Source organism: Daphnia pulicaria, chromosome 2 (genome assembly GCF_021234035.1).
Source record: "Daphnia pulicaria isolate SC F1-1A chromosome 2, SC_F0-13Bv2, whole genome shotgun sequence".
Classification (NCBI taxonomy): Eukaryota; Metazoa; Arthropoda; class Branchiopoda; order Diplostraca; family Daphniidae; genus Daphnia; species Daphnia pulicaria.
Genome location: NC_060914.1, coordinates 9,726,177 through 9,748,220, shown reverse-complemented (window position 1 = coordinate 9,748,220; position 22,044 = coordinate 9,726,177). Strand labels below are relative to the sequence as shown.

At 40.1% G+C, this 22,044-nt stretch overlaps 7 protein-coding genes and 2 long non-coding RNA genes across 11 annotated transcripts; 4 read left to right on the top strand and 5 right to left on the bottom strand.

The window, feature by feature from the left end:
• The first annotated feature begins 1,241 nt into the window (after nucleotides 1–1,241).
• On the top strand, nucleotides 1,242–4,975 carry LOC124326118 (probable G-protein coupled receptor 83). 2 transcript variants are annotated; one of them, XM_046784762.1, is made up of 6 exons: nucleotides 1,242–2,884; nucleotides 3,116–3,732; nucleotides 3,823–3,961; nucleotides 4,033–4,116; nucleotides 4,182–4,500; nucleotides 4,643–4,975. In XM_046784762.1, exons 1-6 carry the CDS (start codon nucleotides 2,501–2,503, stop codon nucleotides 4,801–4,803), a joined length of 1,704 nt encoding a protein of 567 aa, XP_046640718.1. In that variant the 5' UTR covers nucleotides 1,242–2,500; the 3' UTR covers nucleotides 4,804–4,975. The 2 variants fall into 2 exon arrangements, with proteins under 2 accessions (XP_046640718.1, XP_046640719.1); XM_046784763.1 differs by having other exon boundaries at nucleotides 4,182–4,544; nucleotides 4,643–4,810.
• Nucleotides 4,836–6,367, bottom strand: LOC124326441 (phospholipid phosphatase 5-like). Its single transcript, XM_046785272.1, has 6 exons — nucleotides 6,208–6,367; nucleotides 6,029–6,134; nucleotides 5,821–5,968; nucleotides 5,628–5,756; nucleotides 5,366–5,536; nucleotides 4,836–5,275 (listed from the first exon to the last, which is right to left on the bottom strand). Exons 1-6 carry the CDS (start codon nucleotides 6,297–6,299, stop codon nucleotides 5,112–5,114), a joined length of 810 nt encoding a protein of 269 aa, XP_046641228.1. The 5' UTR covers nucleotides 6,300–6,367; the 3' UTR covers nucleotides 4,836–5,111.
• A 1,276-nt stretch (nucleotides 6,368–7,643) lies between these two features.
• On the top strand, nucleotides 7,644–10,413 carry LOC124326096 (neither inactivation nor afterpotential protein G-like). Its single transcript, XM_046784719.1, has 9 exons — nucleotides 7,644–7,859; nucleotides 7,921–8,237; nucleotides 8,310–8,336; nucleotides 8,415–8,637; nucleotides 8,733–9,211; nucleotides 9,280–9,585; nucleotides 9,645–9,828; nucleotides 9,912–10,137; nucleotides 10,206–10,413. Exons 1-9 carry the CDS (start codon nucleotides 7,838–7,840, stop codon nucleotides 10,348–10,350), a joined length of 1,929 nt encoding a protein of 642 aa, XP_046640675.1. The 5' UTR covers nucleotides 7,644–7,837; the 3' UTR covers nucleotides 10,351–10,413.
• LOC124326256 (snRNA-activating protein complex subunit 3-like) lies at nucleotides 10,340–12,336 on the bottom strand. The gene is made up of 9 exons (XM_046784981.1): nucleotides 12,004–12,336; nucleotides 11,882–11,940; nucleotides 11,706–11,827; nucleotides 11,543–11,643; nucleotides 11,408–11,477; nucleotides 11,258–11,329; nucleotides 10,941–11,191; nucleotides 10,761–10,868; nucleotides 10,340–10,694 (listed from the first exon to the last, which is right to left on the bottom strand). Exons 1-9 carry the CDS (start codon nucleotides 12,210–12,212, stop codon nucleotides 10,511–10,513), a joined length of 1,176 nt encoding a protein of 391 aa, XP_046640937.1. The 5' UTR covers nucleotides 12,213–12,336; the 3' UTR covers nucleotides 10,340–10,510.
• A 210-nt stretch (nucleotides 12,337–12,546) lies between these two features.
• LOC124326288 (probable deoxyhypusine synthase) lies at nucleotides 12,547–14,151 on the top strand. The gene is made up of 5 exons (XM_046785019.1): nucleotides 12,547–12,747; nucleotides 12,936–13,045; nucleotides 13,102–13,785; nucleotides 13,847–13,972; nucleotides 14,037–14,151. Exons 1-5 carry the CDS (start codon nucleotides 12,648–12,650, stop codon nucleotides 14,118–14,120), a joined length of 1,104 nt encoding a protein of 367 aa, XP_046640975.1. The 5' UTR covers nucleotides 12,547–12,647; the 3' UTR covers nucleotides 14,121–14,151.
• On the bottom strand, nucleotides 14,140–15,573 carry LOC124326517 (methyltransferase N6AMT1-like). 2 transcript variants are annotated; one of them, XM_046785411.1, is made up of 4 exons: nucleotides 15,474–15,573; nucleotides 15,232–15,408; nucleotides 14,986–15,151; nucleotides 14,827–14,914 (listed from the first exon to the last, which is right to left on the bottom strand). In XM_046785411.1, exons 2-4 carry the CDS (start codon nucleotides 15,375–15,377, stop codon nucleotides 14,831–14,833), a joined length of 396 nt encoding a protein of 131 aa, XP_046641367.1. In that variant the 5' UTR covers nucleotides 15,378–15,408; nucleotides 15,474–15,573; the 3' UTR covers nucleotides 14,827–14,830. The 2 variants fall into 2 exon arrangements, with proteins under 2 accessions (XP_046641366.1, XP_046641367.1); XM_046785410.1 differs by lacking the exons at nucleotides 15,232–15,408; nucleotides 15,474–15,573 and having other exon boundaries at nucleotides 14,140–14,914; nucleotides 14,986–15,128.
• A 1,251-nt stretch (nucleotides 15,574–16,824) lies between these two features.
• On the top strand, nucleotides 16,825–21,603 carry LOC124326056 (sodium/potassium-transporting ATPase subunit alpha-B-like). The gene is made up of 11 exons (XM_046784659.1): nucleotides 16,825–17,194; nucleotides 17,628–17,831; nucleotides 17,913–18,279; nucleotides 18,353–18,823; nucleotides 18,889–19,503; nucleotides 19,602–19,955; nucleotides 20,034–20,290; nucleotides 20,359–20,453; nucleotides 20,527–20,701; nucleotides 20,930–21,162; nucleotides 21,235–21,603. The coding sequence occupies exons 1-11, from the start codon at nucleotides 17,045–17,047 to the stop codon at nucleotides 21,353–21,355; spliced, it is 3,042 nt and encodes a 1,013-aa protein (XP_046640615.1). The 5' UTR covers nucleotides 16,825–17,044; the 3' UTR covers nucleotides 21,356–21,603.
• On the bottom strand, nucleotides 20,102–20,527 carry LOC124326843. The gene is made up of 2 exons (XR_006915892.1): nucleotides 20,375–20,527; nucleotides 20,102–20,294 (listed from the first exon to the last, which is right to left on the bottom strand). It is a non-coding gene; the product is annotated as an uncharacterized LOC124326843 (long non-coding RNA).
• LOC124326884 lies at nucleotides 20,646–21,976 on the bottom strand. The gene is made up of 2 exons (XR_006915931.1): nucleotides 21,596–21,976; nucleotides 20,646–20,685 (listed from the first exon to the last, which is right to left on the bottom strand). It is a non-coding gene; the product is annotated as an uncharacterized LOC124326884 (long non-coding RNA).
• Between the last annotated feature and the right edge of the window lie 68 nt (nucleotides 21,977–22,044).

Here is a 22,044-nt window from a genome sequence, read left to right as displayed (position 1 = left end):
CACAGCCGCCGTATAAATATAATAATAATAATAAATATAATGGACCGAATTAGTAGTTGATTTAATACATACGTACATATACCAGAGATATAAAAAGCGATACGCCTTTCAGGTTTACGCATTAAACTGAGAAGATTTTTTGGCACGCGGCAAACTTTTTCAACAATTGACCCGCGCGCGTCTACACAAAATCATAGCGCTCCACCAAAAAGAAACAAGGCAGGAAGGAACTTGGCTAGGCGTCTGGAAAGAATGTCGCCGTAAAAGTTTGGTTCACGGTCGATACGCGATTACATGCGGGTGGTGGTGTGTGCTGCTATTATTATTCGTCCGATCGGCCCTTTTTTTTATTTTTATTCCGGAGTGGTTATACAAACCAAAGCAAATGGAGTCAATCCGTCTCCATTTCCCAAAAGGGAAAAACAGTTCCGTCAGTCTCACTTGGATGATATCCTCCCCGAAAAAAACACGCCCCAGTTTCTTCCCCACAAATGTTCCTTCCGTTTTTATACATTTCTACATATACTCTTCTTTTACGGGTTTTTTCACTTGTAACCTTCCAAAAGTCTCGAGTATTATTTCTTTTGGATTTTCCAAACGGCAACGGCGTTGGTGGGCGCAATTTCGCCATCCATCTTTTGCCAGCAGCTACATATCTTTTTGAAATGACGCGCGTTTCTATTTATGCGTGAGTGTGTCGTATATAGCGGCCGGCGTGAAAAAAACCCCGGTATAGATGCACTACTAGACGAGTCGATTGGCTCGATCTCTTTCGTTGATATGTGCCCTCGCCGCGCGATATTTAGAGGTTGTTGAGATGATGGATCCGCATCTTGCTCATCTGTCATCAAAGAGCTCGGGAATATAAGCAAAACAACCACCACCCGAAATGAATAAAAAGGAAAAAAAGATACATAAGGTGCATTGAAGATGTTTTTTTAAAAAATGAAATAAAATAAAATTCTTGGCTCGTGAAAATGTCTATCCTATATCAAAGATAAAAGGCTACGCTATATTATAAAAAAATAAATTAGCGGGAAACACATCATCAAGAGTCAAGAGATCCATTGGCGAATTGAATCCAGCAGTTTCATCCTTCGCCCCCTTTGGGGATTATGATGGATCTGTTTTGTTTAGATTATAAAACTCTGCGGCTGTGTGTGTAGTATAGTATACGAGTGAAATGATAATCTTGCGTCCAATAATAATGGCTGTCATTTATTCCTGTATGTTGTGTAAATTAAATTTTTTTTCCTGGAATTTGAATCTACCCAACGCCCCCTGATATCATTCCGTTTACCTTCCGGCGCTGAATTCAAATGAACCAAAAGGGGAAACTCTCTCATTAAGTTGTTTTCTGTTTTTCTTCTTCCAAACTACTTTCGATGGCTGCTGGTAGCATTGGGTGTTAGCTTCGAATGAAAATGATGAATGCGATATTATACTCAATTCAAATTTGGCGGTAACAATTTCGAAAAACTTTGAAAGGGCGGTGGACGACAGTCAGTTACTTCTGGCTTGATTCATCATGTGATGGCTCTTGACAACTCTGAAAATCCCGAAAGTAAAAGTTGAAATCTTTAGAAAAATATATTTTTCAAGGATTTTTAAAAAAAGTTGTTTTTCTGCTTAGGAAAAAAAAAAGATGCGCGAAAGAAAAAGTTGGGAAATGTTATTCTTGTTGTAGAGACTTTTTGGCGTCGCCAGAGTTTTTTGGGCGACGTGCTGCTGTGCGAGGTTTTTTGGTGGTGGTGGGAGGGGAAGCAGACTCTCAGCCTCTTCTATTCCGTTGGCAGTCCAACAGCGAACGTGCCACCGTGCAGTCGCGTGTTTGAACGATCCCTCCCAACATATTTTCGTTAGTGTGTTGTTTGTTTGTTTGTCGGTTACATACAATTCGGTTCAAGTTTCGCTTTCTTTCTCTTCAAGACATTCCGAGCGAGCGGTTGAATCCATCGTTTGGCTGTCTCATTCAATGTGACAACGAAACCGGAAGAAGGAATTTCCTGCATCCAGCGGACAAACATACAAACAATCCAAAAAAGATTAGCTCATCTATTCCTGTCGCGCCGTCGCTATCCGCACCATACACCAAACAACAACAACAATGAGGTGCTAATACACAGCTGCTGGGCTGCCGGATTCCTTCTGCTGCTTCCGCCAGTGTGTCTGTGTGTCTATTTGTGCGGATATCTGAAACTGATCCGGTATTCCGTCGAAGACTGGCCGGCTTCAATTACTACGTGATCCATTTATACAAACAGTGGACAACAATAAATCCCCACCACCAATAGGAAAAAACTTAGTTCATTTAAAGTTAATTCCTTTCCCGCCGACCACACCTGGCGCTCGCTATTTGAAAAATTCACGACTGACGCCCTTTGACTTTTATCGGCGACTGCACTTAAAATTTCTAAAAATACCGACTGCTATAGACAAAAAGATTTTTAAACAAAATTGTACCCGCGGGCTGTGTGTGATGCTTTGATATCAATTCCCAATGACCGGGATCACGACGGAAGATTTGGTGCTGCGTCTGCGTGAACTCTTGCTCCAGGAGGCTCTTCAGCTCCAGGAGGCGGCCAGTCACCCGCAAGGCGAAACAGTCGCATCCGGATCTCAATCCAACTCGGATCTGTGGCAAACGGCCGCCGCCACGGCCGTCACGGCCGTCACTTCCGTCATGAACGGTAGCAACCATTTCCAGACGGCGGCCGCCCGTTCGACGCCCACAGTAGCCGGACATCACCTCCACCACCACCACCACACCAACGGCAGCAGCAGCAGCCACAACAGCAACAGCAGCAACAGCATCAGTCAGGCTATCCTCACTGTCCTCCAGGGCATCCGCCCCCGTCATCAGAATAACTCACGCACCTCTCAGGTATACATAATGTGACGTGAACGGTGATTAATGGCCCTCGTGTCTCTGGCAAAAGGTAAAAGGGTATCATTTATGGCGTTTCACCATATCAGATTGAGAGTTGAATCATTAGGCAATCCTTTGATTGATAATCGATACCTAAAATGATAATAATTAACACAAATTTATGTATACTAATTTGTTTGGTGAATGAATGAATTGGGGCCCCTTTTCCTCCACCCCACCGCCCAGTTGGATTGGGTGAGCGATGATCAGCAGCACAATCCATCGGTGTGGAACTCGGCCAACTGGACGTTTCCAGACTTGGATCTGACATCTTTCATGGAGGCGGACATGGATGGACTGGGCTCCAGCGGATCAGACGGTTCGTCGTCGTATCAACAGCGTAGCAGCGCCGGATTGAGAACTGCCATCATCGCCACCGCCTACGCCCTGGTGATGGCAATTTCACTTTTCGGCAATTTGCTCGTCTGCTACGTCGTGTTCCGGCACAGGAGACTCCAGCGCAGCATCACCTACACATTCCTGGTGAATGTGGCCCTGTCTGACCTTCTCATGACTTGCCTCAATATCCCGTTCAGCGTCTCCAGAGTCCTGCTGGATCACTGGCCATTTGGCCAATTCCTCTGCTCCCTGGTGCCGTTCGTTCAAGTCATGAGCGTCTACGTTTCGTCGCTGACTATGGCCGCTATCGCCGTCGACCGCTATCGGGTCATTTTGACGCCCTTGAAGCGTCGATTGAGGCCCCCGCACGGCCTCATCATTATGGCGATTCTCTGGATCTTGGCCTCGATGGCAGCCCTGCCCTACGCTCTCTACAGCGAGGTCGTCCCCATTTTCACCTATAGGTTAGAAAGGAAAAAAAAACCAAAATGACATTAGGGTGGGGATAAGACAAAAGGAATGATAATCGATTTGGATCTTTACCAATCCAACAGGCCTCTGAGACGGTGCCAAGCCAGATTTCCAACTCCGGCGCTGGAATTTCGGCGATATTTGACATTGATCACCTTCGCCACCCAGTACGTCATCCCACTGGGCATTTCCGGACTGGCCTATGGAGCTATCGTCCGACGAGTATTTGAATTCAATCATTTTTTTAGAAAATCAAACCAAATTCCACTTCATTTTCTCATTTTCCCATAAAGTTGTGGATGAGATCTTTTGTCGGAGCGGTTACGGATAACCAACGAGTGCGGCAGGATCGCGCCAAACGCAAAACAATTCAAATGGTACGAAAATTTGAATAAAAACCCAATTTGAAAATGGTTAATAACATTACGAGGGGGTTAAACAGTTATTAGTGGTCATATCGCTGTTTGCCCTTTGTTGGTTGCCACTGAATGTTTACCATTTGGTGAGTGACGTCGGAGCTTCAGAGTCGGCCACACGGCACAACTCGACGGCCTTTTTGGTTTGTCACTGGCTGGCAATGTCATCCGTCTGTTACAACCCATTCGTCTACTGTTGGCTCAACGCCAATTTTCGCGACGCCGTTCAAACCTGCGGACGGCTGTGCATGCGCAGCGTTTGGTTTCGACGCAATCAGCGCAAACAACAGCCCAGCATCATCATGCACAACACGACGACGGCCGTACTTCACCAACAACATCAAGGTCGGGTGACGATTGTTTTACAACCGCCTACAACTTGCTCTACAGTGTGTAATACGATATGTGGGTGAAAAAGTGTCACATGTATAGTTTTTTCTTTCTCTTCTTCTCTCTCTATCCCGCATGTACACGCTAAAAAATATAGAGTCGACATCTAACACCATCACCGGCCTCATCATCACCACGAATCCGGCCAGCCGGCCACAGAACTCGATCGACTCGGTCCAGCTAATTGAGCAGCTCGAATTGCTCGTGCCGGATAACCCGACACAGTTAACCATCAACGAGGAAACTTCCCTGGTGTAATAAAAGTTTTCTTTAACTATATTATAAAAATATTTACATGAACTAAATTTTTAATGAGAATTTGTTTTTCTTCAAAAAATTGTTTTATGTATAAAATTCATCAACCACAGTTTTTCCCTTTTTCGTGTGTACAATAACTCAATAGAACATTTCGTTTTCCAATTTTAAATTATATTTTACTAGGAATATTGTGTTTTGTGTTTGTTTGCACGATTTTTGACATTGACAAAACAAAACAAAAAATGGGCGATGTATAGACGAGTGTAAATATAGACGCAAAGAAAAACTTTGGCTGGTCTTGCCTAACATCACACTGTTTTAAATGGCAGTACGCTGGCAGTGTTGGAAGTGTCCAATACGGGATTGAACACAACTAGAGGAACGTCAGCGTCAGGTGAATCGAGAGAAGGATAATGTTGTCGATAGCAAAAGTAAGCGGTGAACAATCCCAATAAGGAGCCGCAGAGAACATCTTTTTTTTTTCCCGGAAAAGAAAAAAAAAGGAGCTTTTTGTTGACAAAAAACTAGAAATACAAAATGAGGGCGTGTTTTTTTTTCTTACCTTGCCAGTGGTGATGATAGTCACATGTCCTACTGAGAGCGACGGTCAAGGCTATGAGCAGAGGTAAAAGGGAGACTAAAAGACGAAGGCTTTGCCCACGTCCTTTCACGTTGAACACGCCCAATTTCCCTGCCATGTATAGGCTGATGAAACCTAAACTGGCAAAGGAAACTGCATGGTCCAATCAAAAAAGAAAAAAACAACATTTTGACATGATTGAATATGTTGTCTTTGTTAAGAAACAAAAGAAAAGTAATCTTACATGAGGAGTGGCCACTGGGAAAGCTTTTCCTTCCTTCAGTTATTACAGATGGATCTCCCGTACAGTGCATGGCGGGATTGGCATGCCCATCCGGAAAACATCGCCAGAAAAAATCTGGACGTGGTCTGCCTAGATTAAACAGTACGAAAGGTCAAAATAAATAAATGCAATTGTGTTTAACTTTGATACTTACCAACAGTTAATTTAATAATGTCTGTAATTATTCCGTTGATCCCTAAAGCAAGAGTGAGAGAGAGAAGAGCCTGTGTCACATCGGTCACTTCCCGTCTGAAGAAATACATCACAAATATCACAATTAAAGGGGCAAACACCACAATTGGCTGTAGAGTGAAAAAAGATTAAAATTCTGTTTGATAATCACATTCATATGTTTATATTACCCAAAGCATTTTAGAAGGAACATAACTTTCAGTCACTGGGTTTTTGTACAGCCATAGTTCATCAGGATGTATTTTCCTTTCAAATGGCTGGAGTTTTTCCATCAACCTAGAAAAATGAATGGCACCAATCAAGCATGTGAAAATTAAATTCTAAATAAGTAATCAAGTGCCAAACCTACACAAAACTAATAACCAAGGAAATTCTGACAACGACTTCAATCCATAATTGCTGATGTTTCATGAATCTCTTCCGAAATGCAGTGCTCTTCATGACATTCACTTGTCAGTTGACTGAAACAGAACTGTCAGAAAGTCCAAAAATTTGTTTACATGCGAAAACTGCCACGACGATGCCACATCATCTCATATTTCCGCGCGTCATTCGAATTATCTTTCTGTTTTCGGACTTATTCTGTTACTTTTTTTTTAGATATGGACTATGGTATACTTTGTTTAGTAGGAATACATTCTAGTAAAAGATGGGCAAATAATTTTGAGGAAAATAGGAACACATTGAAATTAAAAAATTTAAATGAAAAAAAGATGGCGTCACGGGCTGTTATATTCAAATTGATAAACTAAATTTCTTAAGCTGTGACATAAGGTAACCGTAACTCGTATTTCGTAAATTCTTAGACCAAATAAAAGGTCCAGCAATCCGTAAAACAGTACATTAATACTTCTTTTTAACCGGCCTGTTAAATTTATTATTTTTCAATTTGCATAAATTGTCACGAACACGAAATAAGAACGACGACTTCATCAGTAATTATTTATCACCCCTAAAAAAGCCTTCCAAGAAGAAACATGACATGGGGGCTACTTTTCTGAGAAAAAGTAGTTAAAAATTAAATAGCGAAATATTCAAATCGTTACGTAACACATAGTAGAAATGTTTCTAAGAGGAATTGTCATGGTGCCTCCATGATAACGGAGATGTATTGATTAATTCATCGTCCTCAAACAAAAAGAAAAATGCATCCAGTCAAAGATATTGTGGATATTAGGAAGTAATAGCGGCACTGTTTTCGGCTGACTTGTATCGGAAACCAATAAGAAGATCTATTCTCTCTCTTTCATTGTTAAAAGGAATCGATATACCGATTGTGTCATGCCCACAGTATCAAACATTGATTTATTTGGTATCAACAAACACTCTAAATGTCATGTCGGTATCGGTAAGAGAAGAAAAGGTCCACTTGAAGCCATTAAATGGTATTGATGGTTTCAAATGCCACTTTTACATCTATCTGATCTTTTAATTAAAACATGTGCTTTCTTTACGGATGGATATTGGCATTACGTGAAAAGACAAAAACTGGTCGATAACACGACGTCAAGCATCGCTAGTCTCTCGGAAATGAAGTTGGACGTGTGGTAGCTAGGATGCGTGCTATGGGCCAAAGAGCGCTGGGTTTCCATCAAATCCAATTAAAGCATACCAATGATCTGCGCTGTGTACCAGCGCTGTTGACAAAATCCCACCCACCCTTTCCTCAGCGGGACAAAAAGTTAAAAATTGAAACGAAAGAAAACAAGAAAGGCGGAAGCCAAATAGTAGTAGTGATGGATGGAGTCGCAGTTAGCAGAAAAGAACAAACGTGAACGACAGACAACCGCTCATCCCAGTTGCTAGTGCACTTCAAAAGGCTCCTTTGCACGTTTTCGCTGTCTACGTCGAAACGTGACTAGGTTCTGGCCTGCTTCAACGCCAGTGAATCAGTCGACATCCAGACTCGACTTTGATCACAAGTCGCCAATCCTGTCGCTCTGAACGTTCGTCTCCAAGAAAACTCGCGACTAACAATCATGAAACTGTCTTGGAAGCAAGGTAAAATATAACAAACTGCCTAACATTTTGTCAAGTTACGTAACAGTTTGTGTTCTTCAAGGTCTGAGCGCTTGGGCAGCTATGAGTTGTTCACTACTTTTAGCTGCATGGCTCAATTACTATCTGAGCGACAATGGCTTCATTAAAGAACCAAATCAGACTTACGATTATATCGTTGTGGGAGCTGGAACATCCGGATGCGTCCTGGCCGCCAAATTGGCAGGGTCCAACAGTAAAGTCCTGGTGATTGAAGCAGGAGGCGAACCACCTTGGTACAGTTGGATTCCTCTCATCGCGCCAATCCTTCAAGGATCCCAACACGACTGGCGATTCCGCACTGTTCCGCAAAAATTCGCAGCTGGAGCCCTTCACGGCAACGTAATGAAAATTCGTTAACATTTATTTAAAAAAAATAATCGTCTAAATTTATAAAATATGTTAACAAATTAGCAAGCCTTCTGGCCTCAGGGGAAAATGGTAAAAATGAATTTTCTTTCTAGAAGCTTACCGTTGTGTTATAAGATTTAAACTTGTAACCAATCGATCGGTCGTCAGGTTGGTGGGAGTGGCCAGATGAATTTCCTTATTCACACAACTGGATCACCTGGAGATTTCGATTCCTGGAAAGTTCCTGGTTGGGATTCACAAACAATGAAAAACACTTTAGAAGGTCTAACCTGCTGGACAAAAGGCAATGTAAAACCAAAACCATTTGGGACTCGACCCTCTTTTCTACTAGACGATGAACCTGAGATGTGCAGTGTCCCCGTGTTGACAGGTTAGTTAAAGGGAAACAATACTAACGCACTACTCCTTTTCCCTTCACAGATTTATTGATTTTGTGCCTCTGATATAAAAAAAAAAAAATCCAAGACATAGAAAATTCAACTTCTTGCAGCGATAAAATGCAACATCACCAGTGTTCGTCAGCTGCCATTAAGTTACAGCGTGTTAATGCCACCGAAAAACCACTGCTCAAGGCTTTCCTTGACGCTGGACGGGCCTGCGGACATTCTGTTTCCGATATGGATCGATGGAGTGACGCGGGATCTTTCATGGCCTCACATAATACTATTGACGGATTGGCTGGCCAGCGCTGGAGTACTTACCTAAGCCATTTAATGCCGGCAATGAAGACTCATAATAACTTGCACGTCTTAACAAAGTCCTCCGTCACCAAACTGGTGTGGAAGCGAAACAAGGTTATTGGGATCCAATATCTCGATAATGACGGCCGGATTAAGCACGTCAAAGCAACCAGGGAAGTTATACTCTCAGCTGGAACTATTAAAACCACTCAGATACTTCAACAGTCTGGCGTCGGTCCACCCCACGTCCTAGAACCGTTAGACGTACGAAACCAATTTCAAAATATTTAACATGAAACTAATTAATAATACAATAATCTCTTTTCGTTTAGATACCTATTAAAGCTGATCTTCCAGTGGGTGAAAATCTACAAGATCATCTTCAAGTCCCTCTTTTTGTCGAGCTCAATTCATCTGTGAGCATGAACGTGATCAAGATGCTGAATCCTCGACAATTTTGGAATTACATGGTTCATGGCAAAGGAGCTCTAGCGACATCTGGAATTGAAGGGATCGCTACACTAACTAAGACAAGGGAAAATGGAAAATCTTCAAAACCTTATGGCATGTTGATTCTTTTTAACATGGGCTCGATCAACGCTGACGTCTACACATCTGTGGCCAACATCAAGAAAGAGGTGAGAAGAAAATGTTTAAGTTTAAACGAAAATCGACGCTAACAGAACTTTCTTGATAGGCTTTCCATCGTTGGTTTCCCAAGAGCAGTAGTCTGTCTCAAGAAGGATTTGTTCTCATTTCGGTTTGTCTTCATCCACGCTCACGCGGACATGTCAGGATAATTTCCACTGATCCTACCCAACCACCCGAAATCGATCCAGCATACCTTAACCATGAATACGACGTACAATGCAGCATCGACAGTGAGTAAAGAGGATTAGGTTTTTTCCACTTCAAACATGTGAAAATGTTAATGACATATGCGCCTGCGCTACCATATTTCCAGCTATTAAACAAGGAGTCGAGCTGCTAAATACGGATGCGTTTAGAGCATTGGGGGCTAAACTACACTGGCCCACGTTTCCTGAATGTGGAGGCAAACAAGGGAGTGATAATCAGCGTTACATGGAATGTCTTGTACGTACGGCCGCGTTGACTATGTACCATCCGGCCGGAACAGCTGCAATGGGGAGAGAGGATAATCCCGATGCCGTGGTGGATCCTGAGCTCAGGTTGGAATGACAATCTAATTTGGGTTTGAAGTGTTAAATAAATTAAGTGTTATAATTTGTAATTACAGAGTACGAGGAGTGACGGGTTTGAGAGTTGTTGATGCCAGCGTACTTCCTCGTTTACCTTCCGGCCCACCAAACTCGGTCTTGATAGCCATAGCAGACAGAGCGGCCGATTTTATTTTAGAGGAAAAGATTAATATAAGGAAATAAGGTGCAATGTATGACTGGATTATTCTCTATAATACAACATTTAAATTTCGTTTCAACATGAAAGATATCTGCATTGTGTTTATGCAAAAATACTTGACTTGCAGGGAGCAAGAGGGAGACGTGAATGAAAAACTTGAAATAGAGAGGGAAGGAAGGAATATTAGTCTTGGTACTCCATGTCTTCCAGAACGTTTACTTCAAACGGTTTTTTTGGAGGCAACCTTTTGTAGAAGACGTCATCAGTACTAGGTGGTAGAAGGTCGTTTTTTTTGTAAAAAGTTTTCAAACATTGCTCACACAAGTTCATCGGTTTTGTGGGCAATTGTTCGTCGTCAACATAGTAGCTAAGAGCGAAAATTGTTAAAATTATTTTTTACTTTATATGATTATCATACTACCAACGGTGTTACCTTGTGTCGTGAACATCACAAACGCCGCAGTACATCAACAAGTTAGTATCCGTTTCAACGGCTAATGGATATTCATCAACGTTTTGCAGATCATCTGGAACCATAAGCCTAAAAAGTAAAAAACAGATAAAAAGGATGGAACTATGGAAATTAAGGTCATAAATAAAAGGCGAGAATTACCTGGCATCCACAAAGGTTATTAAATGCTCACAACTCCCGAGATGGACAAAGACGTAGGGATAACCAAGTCGAATTTCGAGATCTGCAATCGTGGTGCATTCCATTTTCTTTTTTTCAAATGGACCTAGGTTTTTTTCTGGATTATCTTTAGCCCACTTTTCTATCAAATCTCCATAGTCGATGTTCGTATAATCTCGAAAATCAGAGTAGAATGTGTTGCCAATAAAAAACATGCTAGCATTTAAGAGATCCTGAGAACACAATTATTGTAAAATCAAATTTTAACAATAACAAATTTACTTGTACAATTTTATTACCTTCATTGGCCGACCGGTCGAGAGAGTGCGAGGGTTAGAGTCTTCCGTAACCATTATTTCATCATTTAGGCACTGCAATTAATAGTCAATTGTGATGTATCGATTAATTGTGATTTACTTAATTTAAAAAATGAACTTATTTTAAATTACAATTATTTGGTCCCTAAAATCAACCAAATTCTGTGAACCCAGCAACATGAAGTCCTGCATATGGGGAACTCTACATTAAAAAGAAAACAGGTCGGTTAAAGGCAAAAATTTTGCATATTAGCTTTTAAGACTCACGTGTTTGAACCTAAGTTGCTTTCAAATGGCCTGAACACTCTGGCAATCACAACATGGTTGTCTAGTAACTTGAATACAGGAGATGGATTCATTTCTTGTTCCTATAAACCAGCAAAGTAAAGTAGGAAGTGTTCCAATTGAAAATATTCAAATTTAAACTCACAAATTGTGGAATAGCTGTTCTTCTCAACTCTCTAAGTTTACTTTCATATTTATGGTTACATGCTTTAAGCGCTTTTAACTCCACAGCAGTTGCTAGTTTCCTAGTAGCTCGTCTCTCAGGATCTACACTAATTGTTAGTCACAGTTTATATAAGAGATTAATTAACACAAACTGACCTGCTAGCTGACCAGCTTTTATTTCCATCTCAAGTGGATCACATTGCAACAGAGCAATACTGACAATTTAAAAAATTATGGTAAAAATCAACTGTGATGGGGTATAATTTATAATCTCTAACCTGCAACGTTCTTCCAGTCGATGGTATTCCCTCATCTCAATTCCCAATTGGGAAGCAATTTTTTCTTCATCATTGTTAAGTCTTTCCAATACACCTTGGTTAATGTACCAAGTTTCTTTCAACAACTCAGAGTAATTTCTAAAGTAACTCTTGAAATTGAACTTCTGAGAAGCATGCGGATAGGCCTCAATTGGGTAAGTCTCATCCATTTCAAAAACTTTCTATTTCCCTAGAAGTTCAAACAGATGTGCTCGATGTGCTACGCTACAACGCTAGATTGGGGTTTGGATAAAATTGGATTTCTTTCTTTCGAATCATCACATGTGTTCTTCGGTTCGAGAATTTTACTGCATTAGGTGTTGCCAAACTCAGCAAAAGCAGATTTTTCCCATAACGACAAATTGAGTACATTCCTTTTTCATTTGTTTAAAACAAGAATTTAAATTTTTTAAATTTTCGGTCTACTTTTCAAGTAAAAATTGTTATTATACTATTCTTATTATTATATTATGTGAAACGTGACAAACGTCAATGAGAAAGCAGTTCCGTCTGCAACCACCACGTGGGAAATTAAATTGTCAACAAGTTTCAGCTGTCAATTCATACTTTACTTGCTTTCCTATTTCACATTCTTTTCCTCTGGAATGGCAACCAATAGTAATGACACAAGCTCTGTCCCACAGAAAGCTGCAGATGCCGTTTTTGTCCCTACTCAGGAACATGGATTTAATAATAAAGTGCAAGGTAATATGATTTCTTGAAATGTCATTACACACCTTTCGTTGTGTGCTGTTCACTGTATTCTAATACCTAGTAGTCAAAGCTTTTTTTTATATTGCTAATACCATTACTAGTCTAGATATAAATGTACATGTGACATTGTGACACTAATACATAAAAAAGATTAATCTTGCAAATTTTTGTTTCTCTAGGATATGACTGGAGTCAAGGTTTAGACTATGGAAAATTAATTGGATCTTACATAACAACTGGGTTCCAAGCAACAACTTTTGGACTTGCAGTTAATGAAGTCAATAAGATGGTAAGTTAGTGATCAATGTTTCCTGAGACTAAATAATTATGCCTATTAACTTTTAGCTTGCCAAAAGAACAGAGCCTATACCAGAGAACCTTGGTCTAGATGAATTTGAGGAAGATTTATTCATCAAAAGGAAATCTAACTGTACCATATTTTTAGGTTACACTTCTAATATGTGTTCATCTGGAATTCGCGATACCATTAAATTCTTGGTACAGAATAAGTTGGTCGACTGCATAGTTACAACAGCGGGAGGAGTAGAAGAGGATTTTATCAAATGTCTTGCTCCAACTTTCGTTGGAAATTTTGAACTCAAGGGTTCCACTCTGAGAGAAAGTGGCATTAACAGAATCGGCAATTTAGTTATCCCTAACGACAACTACTGCAAGTTTGAAGATTGGGTCATGCCTTTGCTCGACGAAATGGTAACGGAACAAAAGGAGAAAGGAACAAAATGGACACCTTCAAGAATCATTGAAAAGCTTGGTCGAGCGATCAACAACCCAGAATCGGTGTATTACTGGGCTGCTGTCAATAATATCCCCGTATTCAGTCCCGCATTGACAGATGGAAGTTTAGGGGACATGATGTACTTTCACTCTTACAAGAATCCGGGACTTGTGGTGGACATTCTTGAAGACCTCAAAAGGCTCAACACGATGGCAGTCAAAGCCTCCAATTCCGGCATGGTTATTTTAGGAGGAGGCCTTATTAAACATCACATTTGCAACGCTAACCTTATGGTAAGAGTAAACATTTTCTAGCGTTTACGACGGAATTTTTCTAAAATTGTTAAAATTTTAGAGGAACGGAGCAGATTTCGCTGTTTTTATCAACACAGCTTGCGATTTTGACGGAAGTGACAGTGGAGCTAAGCCGGACGAAGCTGTATCATGGGGTAAAATTAAGAAAGATGCCACCCCAGTCAAGGTAAAAAGAAAACTAAATATCTTCAGAATTTTAAAATATAAACTTGATTTAATTAATTCTATAGGTTTGTGCTGACGCCAGTCTAGTGTTCCCTATCCTGGTGGCTGAAACATTCGCAAAACATCATTTCGCATCAATTTCAAAATAATTCATCAGAAATACATAACCTGATTATATTCTTTTGCTAGTTTTTATTAATCGTTGACAGATGTTTACACTTTTACACGTTCAAATTTAAGTACTTTCAAAAATTCACGCCCGGCTTTACGTTCTATTATAACTGAGCCACGCCAGCTTAATGACTTCATGACATTTAAAATATCTTCTTCGTCATTTTCTTTTACAATTAACAAATAGAACACGCCACTAGGAGACATAATTTGCGGAATGAGGGGGAAAAGACGATCCATGACTGTTCTTCCACGAAATCCACCCGCCCAAGACAGAGCTATAGGTGACAATGGATCAATTTCATTTTCGTCCGTTGGAACGTAAGGGGGATTAAACACTAGCACATCCACTTTATTTTGAATCTGGGGTAATAAAGGTCCAACCAGATCACAGTTTACCACCTCTAGGCAAACAGAATTTTTACAAGCTGTTTTACGAGTCACTTGGGCAGCATGTGGATTTATATCAATACTGAAATAAGCACAGCAAGAACCAAGACACTTGGCTAAGCCAGTTAACACAATTCCTGATCCTGAACCTATTTCTAGACAGATGGTGGGTTTGAGGGATTTGATGAAGGGAATTTCAGATTCAAGTGCATCAAGCATCAGAAAGGAATCTTCAGCCGGTTCATAGACATTCTCATAATCAGTGCTGTTTAAGTGTGAAAGGTCTGGTGTCTCTATTTTATCCATCATGGGGGGGATTTTCCACTGATTGACTCTTTACAATCTCTTTAGCTGAAAGTTGATGAATTTTGTTCAGGCGATCCTAAAATAAAAAAAAATTTGTGTTTGAAACTTTCTTTATTATATGATTGGCCTAATGACTTGGAATCTTACCTGAGCATTTTGAAGGATGCTGTTGACAATTGTTATTCTCTTCCTTGCATCCAACAGTTTTTTAATGTATGATTCCAAGTCAATAGGAGATTGCTGATTTTGTGATATCACAGTAAGCTCTGCAGACAAATTTTCTATCTGAGAACGAAGCTCAGCCTGACTTTGCCTTAATTTGGAAAAAATGTAAACCATAAGAACATGCACTTTGTCATCTTGTTGTACAATTTTGTGTAATTAATTAATTACCTGGTGTTTTTAATGGAGTTTTCAAGGCAATCGACGGTAGGTTTCAGTAAGTTCAAAATTCCTTCTGTCAACGAATCTCGGGTGGGGTTATCGCCAAAATCTTCTGTTCCATCAACAGAAGTACAAGTCGACGTTCCGTCTTCCATTGAAATCTGGACTTTGAAATTTCAATAAAAGCTGTACCAAAATAACAAGAGCTGTAATTTGGGAGGTTTAATTCAAAATGGGATATCTCATCGCACGTTAGTTTTTTTTTTTACTCCGTCTCCCCTGATTTCTGAATTCTGAGCTGTGTTGTGTGACAAGTGACAAAAGACAAACAACGTCGTCTGCATCGATTAATTGACACAACTCCCATCTGGTGGCCGATGTAAATCGCCACTTTTTTTAAATAAATTTTTCATTTTCTATACAATGGAGTAGTTGGACATCCTGCGTTGCGCATTCTCCGCAAATTCGAAAATCTCATTTGTGTCCAACTTGATCTGTGTCGCCTACAGCGTCTTATGGAAAAACCAACTTCTTCCCGTTAAAACAGTTGTTTTCTTATCTATGACTCTGATTTTCCCCCCTTTTCTTCCTAACAGTGAATACTTTATTCATTTCTCTATTACCTAATTTTTATTTCTATCCCCAATTCCATCTGGTTAATTTTTAATTAATTTTTGTTTGTGACTGGTTTTTTTGTTGTCTCCTGTAGCAGAAGAATTTCGTTCGTAGCGTGGTCGATTCTGTCTAGAAACGTCTGCTACAGGAGACGAACAAAAAAACCAGTCACAAACAAAAATTAATTAAAAATTAACCAGATTGAATTGGGGATAGAAATAAAAATTAGGTAATAGAGAAATGAATAAAGTATTCACTGTTAGGAAGAAAAGGGGGGAAAATCAGAGTCATAGATAAGAAAACAATTTTTTTACCGAGGAGAAGTTGGTTTTCCCATAAGACGCTGTAGGCGACACAGACCGAGTTGGACACAAACGAGATTTTCGCATTTGCGGAGAATGCACAACGCAGGATGTCCAACTACTCTATTGACAATTTTTATTTCAAATAAATTTTCTGAAATTGAAGCAAATAAACAGTATGGAATTTAGGTATTAGATTATGGGAGCCCAAAACGGCCAAGGATGGTGAATTAAATTATAGCATACAAGGAAAGAAAAATAAATAAAGGTAAAACCAGTTACCATTTGCCATAATAACTTTGCAACTATTTCTCTGGCTGTACTTATTATACTGTTTAACTATTCCCATCTATCCTTCTATAATAATAATATAATGTTGAACCACGTTGTATCAGGAGGTTACCTAGCTACGGTTGGGGGCTATTGGAGTTTCGTAACTGGTTTTTACTGCGTACAGAGAAACGTGAGTTGCCTCTTCATTGAGTTCCAGTCAGTTCTGGACGCAAAGGCGACCGTATGAGTGACGCAGATGGAAATATTTTTATTTCCCATCAAGTAGTTCCTTGTTTTCCGATCACGTCGCCGAATAACGTTCCGATTTAACAAACAATCCGGTACACCACACCAAAAGTTCGATATCGTCCACTCTACGAGTAGACGTCTAGAATGAGAGATTTATCTGGCCAATAATGTGTTCAACCACCAAACGAGCGAGAGTCTCTCCGAGTTGATATATTCAGCTGTCCTTGTTCAGATACCCTTCAAGCTAAAAACGCATCACTTCTGAACGACACTCTTTCTTCGGCTCCAGGTTATTTATTTTTTCAACTCCACGATTTATCTTGCTCGTGTTCTCAAAGTTGATTTTAGTTTAACAGTCAAACTAAAGAAGTTCCTTTAACCATATGTGTATACAGCTCGAAGTCGAGTTCAAAATGACGCCATTTAGAAAGGGCAAAACTAATTTGAACGAATTGAAACGTGAAATAGAAGTAGACGAGCATCGGATACCCGTCCAAGATCTCTACCGTCGCATGAAATGTGATCCCCTCAAGGTGAAGCTTTAACTTTTTTCTTAAAAATCATCATCTAAACTCTTATAATAGGAATTTATTTTTATAACTTTGATGTGATAAGCGAAACGTTAAGTTTAAGCATATAGTTGTCAATAAGGATTCTTTGGAGTTTGAACACCTTCCAATATTCAGTGTTTGAAGTTTTCCAACCGTCTGCCGCGAGATAAATCGGTTAATTATAGTGGAGCAAGGAAAGCATACGAAATGTGGGGATTCGATCTGAAAGATAACCGGATAGGTTCCATTAGGGTCGCATCAACTTTCATGTGCGATTATTTCGAAATCATGTCGTGCATCATTTCCAATTGACCACCGGTTTGTATAATCGTGAGAATAACGGCGAATAGTTATTGTTGATCCCATGTAGAATATGCCTAATCAATCATGATTTTATTACTGATTTAATAAATAGGGTCTGACAACAGCTCAAGCGAAATATAACTATAAACGTGATGGTCCCAATGCCCTGACACCTCCCAAGACAACGCCGGAATGGGTGAAATTCTGCAACCAACTCTTCGGCGGTTTCTCAATGCTCTTGTGGATCGGTGCCATCCTTTGCTATGTTGCCTACACTATTGAAGTCGCCAAAAATCCCGAAACTCTCAGTGATAACGTGAGTGGTTTATCATTCATGAAAACACTGCATAAATGAATCCTATATTCGCTTAGTAATTCGTTCATTTTCAATTTCTAGTTGTACCTGGGTATTGTACTGACGGTCGTCGTAGTAGTGACGGGCGTCTTCTCTTACCTTCAAGAAAGGAAAAGTAACAAAATCATGGAATCTTTCAAAAATTTCGTCCCTCAGTTTGCACTTGTCGTTCGTAATGGCCAAAGAATAACCATCAAAGCCGAACAACTCACAGTCGGTGATCTAGTGGAAGTCAGAGCTGGTAACCGCATTCCAGCTGACATCCGCATCTTGGGGGCTCATCAATTCAAAGTCGACAATTCTTCACTAACAGGGGAATCGGAACCCCAAAGTCGCGGTCCTGAATACACCAGCGACAATCCACTAGAAACAAAAAATTTGGCTTTCTTTTCAACTAACGCAGTCTATGGTAATATTTAAAACACTTTTCGTAACATCAAGAATAATGGGATCTCACAAATGATATATTCCAAACACATCAGGTACCGCTAGAGGAATTGTGATTAGTATTGGGGACAACACGGTGATGGGTCGTATCGCTGGATTGGCTTCCACTGTAGAAACGGGCCGAACTCCGATTGCTCGCGAGATTGAACATTTCATCCACATCATTACTGGAGTAGCTGTGTTCTTGGGCGTGTCTTTCTTCATCATCGCCTTGTTTTTAGGGTACAACTGGCTTGAGGCTGTTATGTTTCTGATTGGTATCATCGTAGCTAACGTACCTGAAGGGTTGTTGGCCACCGTCACTGTCTGCTTGACACTGACAGCTAAACGTATGGCCATGAAGAACTGCTTGGTCAAGAATTTGGAAGCCATTGAAACCCTTGGCTCCACTTCGACTATTTGCTCTGACAAAACCGGAACTCTGACACAAAACCGCATGATGGTCTCTCACATGTGGTTCGACAACAAAATCATCGAAAGCGACACCACCGAAAATCAATCATTAGGTATTTGGAGAATCGATACTAACTTTGAGTGAAATTCATCCAAATTTGATTATGACAATTTCTAGGAATCCAATACGATAAGTCGAGTCCCGGTTGGAAGGCCTTGTGTCGCATCGCATGCCTATGCAGTCGAGCCGAATTTGCAAGTGGACAACAAGGTGTTCCTGTTATGCAACGTAACGTTAACGGAGACGCCTCTGAGGCCGCTTTGCTCAAATGTGTTCAATTCGCTACTGGTGAAGCTATGTCCATCCGGGCACGAAATGCAAAAGTTTGCGAAATTCCATTCAATTCAATGAACAAGTATCAAGTTTCTATTCACCAGAACGAAAACAAGAAAGATGGCCGATATTTTTTGGGCATGAAAGGAGCTCCGGAGAGGATCCTTGATCTCTGCTCGACCATTTACATTAACGGGCAGGAAAGGCCCATGAATAACAAAATGAAAGAAGCTTTTAACTTGGCCTATATGGAGCTCGGTGGATTGGGTGAACGGGTTTTGGGTTTCTGCGATTTCCACTTACCACTTGATAAGTATCCAAAAGGCTACAAATTTGACGCTGATGAAGTTAATTTCCCCATCAGTGGACTTCGTTTTGTCGGCCTCATTTCCATGATTGATCCACCTCGAGCTGCAGTCCCCGATGCCGTGGCCAAATGCCGTTCTGCTGGAATTAAAGGTATTAATTACAATGATCCTTTCACAAAATTTCTTAACTCCAAAATTTGATACAATAGAATTTACTAAAATAATAACTAATCTGTCAATAAATTTCAGTCATTATGGTCACTGGTGATCACCCGATCACAGCAAAAGCCATCGCTCGCTCCGTCGGAATTATTTCACAAGACAATGAGACTGTCGAAGATATTGCCGCTCGTTTAAATTTGCCAGTAAATATGGTTGACGCACGTGACGCTACTGCTGCCGTCATCGGAGGTTCAGAGTTGCGTAACATGAGTTCAGATGAGCTTGACTTTGTCTTGCGACATTATCCCGAAATCGTGTTTGCCCGAACGTCCCCCCAACAAAAGCTCATCATCGTCGAGGGTTGCCAACGTGCCGGTGCCATTGTGGCCGTCACAGGAGACGGAGTAAACGATTCGCCAGCCTTAAAGAAAGCCGATATTGGCAAGGACTCACTTTATTACCTTAGGTGTAATGAATTCTTAATCATTATTATTATTATTTTTTTAAATTATACTATAGGCGTGGCCATGGGTATTGCTGGTTCGGATGTTTCCAAACAAGCCGCTGACATGATTTTATTAGATGACAATTTCGCTTCTATTGTCACTGGTGTCGAAGAAGGCCGGCTTATTTTTGATAACTTGAAGAAATCCATCGCTTACACACTGACATCCAACATTCCGGAAATTTCTCCATTTCTAGTATTTATTTTAGCCGAAATTCCGTTGCCGCTTGGCACCGTTGCGATTCTCTGTATCGATCTTGGAACAGACATGGTATCTATAGGTTGATCATTATCAACAATTGTAGCGTTTACTAATGATTCACTTTAAAAATAAAACAGGTTCCAGCTATCTCACTGGCTTACGAAAAAGCAGAATCTGACATAATGAAAAGACGTCCACGTAACCCCCAGACAGACAAACTCGTCAACGATAGGTAAATAAAAACAAACAGAAAATTAATTTCTTCATATTTACAATAATGGAAATTTGGAATTTCAAATACTTAGATTAATTTCCATGGCTTACGGCCAGATTGGTATGATGCAAGCTTCGGCTGGTTTTTTTACTTATTTTGTCATTATGGCTGAGAACGGCTTCTGGCCGAAGTATCTTTTCGGTCTCCGCAAGCAATGGGACTCGAAAGCCATCAACGATCTCCCAGATTCCTACGGACAGGAATGGGTAACTATAGTATTAGTAGCAACCTATATTATTTTTTGGCTAGAGGTTATTACTAAATAGCGTATATACCGCAGTAAAACATCAGCTTTGAGTAAGTTAATTATAATTCAGGGACTTCATAAGTAACGTCAGCGTAATATTACCTGATAATCTAACTAATAGTAATTAGCCCAAAATAAATTTTTCTAATAAAATTATTTTTCTATCTTTACGATGAATTACTTATAGACTTACGATAGCCGAAAGCAATTGGAATACACCTGCCACACGGCATTCTTCATTTCGATTGTCGTCGTCCAGTGGGCCGATTTGATCATTTGCAAAACCAGACTCAATTCGCTATTCAAGCAAGGAATGCGCAATCAAGCTCTAACTTTCGGCCTTTTGTTTGAAACGGGCGTCGCTTGCCTCCTTTCCTATACTCCCGGCATGGATCAGGGTCTCCGAATGTACCCACTCAAGTAAGTTTGGATATGCTTTAAACTTTCTCGCATCATCATTGATCATCGAAACAATTTCCCTTTGCATTTCAGATTGAACTGGTGGGTACCGGCCATGCCATTCTCAATTTTGATTTTCGTATACGACGAGCTCCGTAAATTAATCATTCGACACCATCCAGGCGGCTGGCTAGATCAAGAGACCTACTACTAGCTAATATGTATATTGCTAATTTGCTACAAGGAGACAAAAACAAATAGGTTCACTTTCCCCAAACAAGCGAGCCGAAAATAAAATTTACGTGTTTTTGTGATCAGTAATTTAAATAATTTGTTACATCATTATAAAAATGTGACTGTAAAGACTTTCCTCGACAAAAAATGTTTGAATTTTACCCAGAAATAACTCGTTTCAACACTCAGTCCAAAATTTCAAGAATATAAGAATATTTACCAATTTAATGTACGACTTGATTTGTTGTGGTTGGTACTGGTTGTAGAAGGCCACCTTGAATGAATGACAGCAGCACACAATAAACTTGATTTTTTCCAAATAGGATATAGAGCTAGTGCTATTAGAAAAATAGCATTTGAATTTGAACAAGTAATATCCATGTAAGATATTATCATGATATTATGTTAAAAAAATATTAAGAGCCATTTTTTAGCATCCTCGAGGAGTATTTAGCATGAAACAGCTGGAATTGGAGTTCGAAGCCACATTAAAATGAAGACTTCTTTTTACAAATTTCTTACAACATAACAATAGATAAAGACGACGTCGTCTTTATCTGTGACATAACGTTCTAGTAATTAGTAAAATAGGTAAATTGTATTCTTTTGTTTGTCAGCTGACAGACAGAGTCGTCTGCATCAATTGACTCACAACACCCATCTGGCGGC

Bases quoted from the DNA above. Each gene is read 5' to 3' on its own strand.
- LOC124326118 (XM_046784762.1), top strand. From the start codon at position 2,501: ATGACCGGGATCACGACGGAAGATTTGGTGCTGCGTCTGCGTGAACTC. The intron at 4,117-4,181 runs GTACGAAAATTT...GGGGTTAAACAG, and splicing joins AACGCAAAACAATTCAAATG to TTATTAGTGGTCATATCGCT. The intron at 4,501-4,642 runs GTCGGGTGACGA...TAAAAAATATAG, and splicing joins ACTTCACCAACAACATCAAG to AGTCGACATCTAACACCATC.
- LOC124326441 (XM_046785272.1), bottom strand. From the start codon at position 6,299: ATGAAGAGCACTGCATTTCGGAAGAGATTCATGAAACATCAGCAATTA. The intron at 6,135-6,207 runs GTAGGTTTGGCA...TCATTTTTCTAG, and splicing joins TCCTTGGTTATTAGTTTTGT to GTTGATGGAAAAACTCCAGC. The intron at 5,757-5,820 runs GTAAGTATCAAA...TGTTTAATCTAG, and splicing joins CATTATTAAATTAACTGTTG to GCAGACCACGTCCAGATTTT.
- LOC124326096 (XM_046784719.1), top strand. From the start codon at position 7,838: ATGAAACTGTCTTGGAAGCAAG. The intron at 8,638-8,732 runs GTTAGTTAAAGG...AAAAAATCCAAG, and splicing joins CAGTGTCCCCGTGTTGACAG to ACATAGAAAATTCAACTTCT. The intron at 9,829-9,911 runs GTGAGTAAAGAG...CCATATTTCCAG, and splicing joins CGTACAATGCAGCATCGACA to CTATTAAACAAGGAGTCGAG.
- LOC124326256 (XM_046784981.1), bottom strand. From the start codon at position 12,212: ATGGATGAGACTTACCCAATTGAGGCCTATCCGCATGCTTCTCAGAAG. The intron at 11,828-11,881 runs GTCAGTTTGTGT...CAATTAGTGTAG, and splicing joins AAAAGCTGGTCAGCTAGCAG to ATCCTGAGAGACGAGCTACT. The intron at 11,478-11,542 runs GTGAGTCTTAAA...TTTTTAATGTAG, and splicing joins AGCAACTTAGGTTCAAACAC to AGTTCCCCATATGCAGGACT.
- LOC124326288 (XM_046785019.1), top strand. From the start codon at position 12,648: ATGGCAACCAATAGTAATGACACAAGCTCTGTCCCACAGAAAGCTGCA. The intron at 13,046-13,101 runs GTAAGTTAGTGA...ATTAACTTTTAG, and splicing joins TTAATGAAGTCAATAAGATG to CTTGCCAAAAGAACAGAGCC. The intron at 13,973-14,036 runs GTAAAAAGAAAA...TTAATTCTATAG, and splicing joins AAGATGCCACCCCAGTCAAG to GTTTGTGCTGACGCCAGTCT.
- LOC124326517 (XM_046785410.1), bottom strand. From the start codon at position 14,841: ATGATGGATAAAATAGAGACACCAGACCTTTCACACTTAAACAGCACT.
- LOC124326056 (XM_046784659.1), top strand. From the start codon at position 17,045: ATGTGTATACAGCTCGAAGTCGAGTTCAAAATGACGCCATTTAGAAAG. The intron at 19,504-19,601 runs GTATTAATTACA...AATAAATTTCAG, and splicing joins CCGTTCTGCTGGAATTAAAG to TCATTATGGTCACTGGTGAT. The intron at 21,163-21,234 runs GTAAGTTTGGAT...TTTGCATTTCAG, and splicing joins CTCCGAATGTACCCACTCAA to ATTGAACTGGTGGGTACCGG.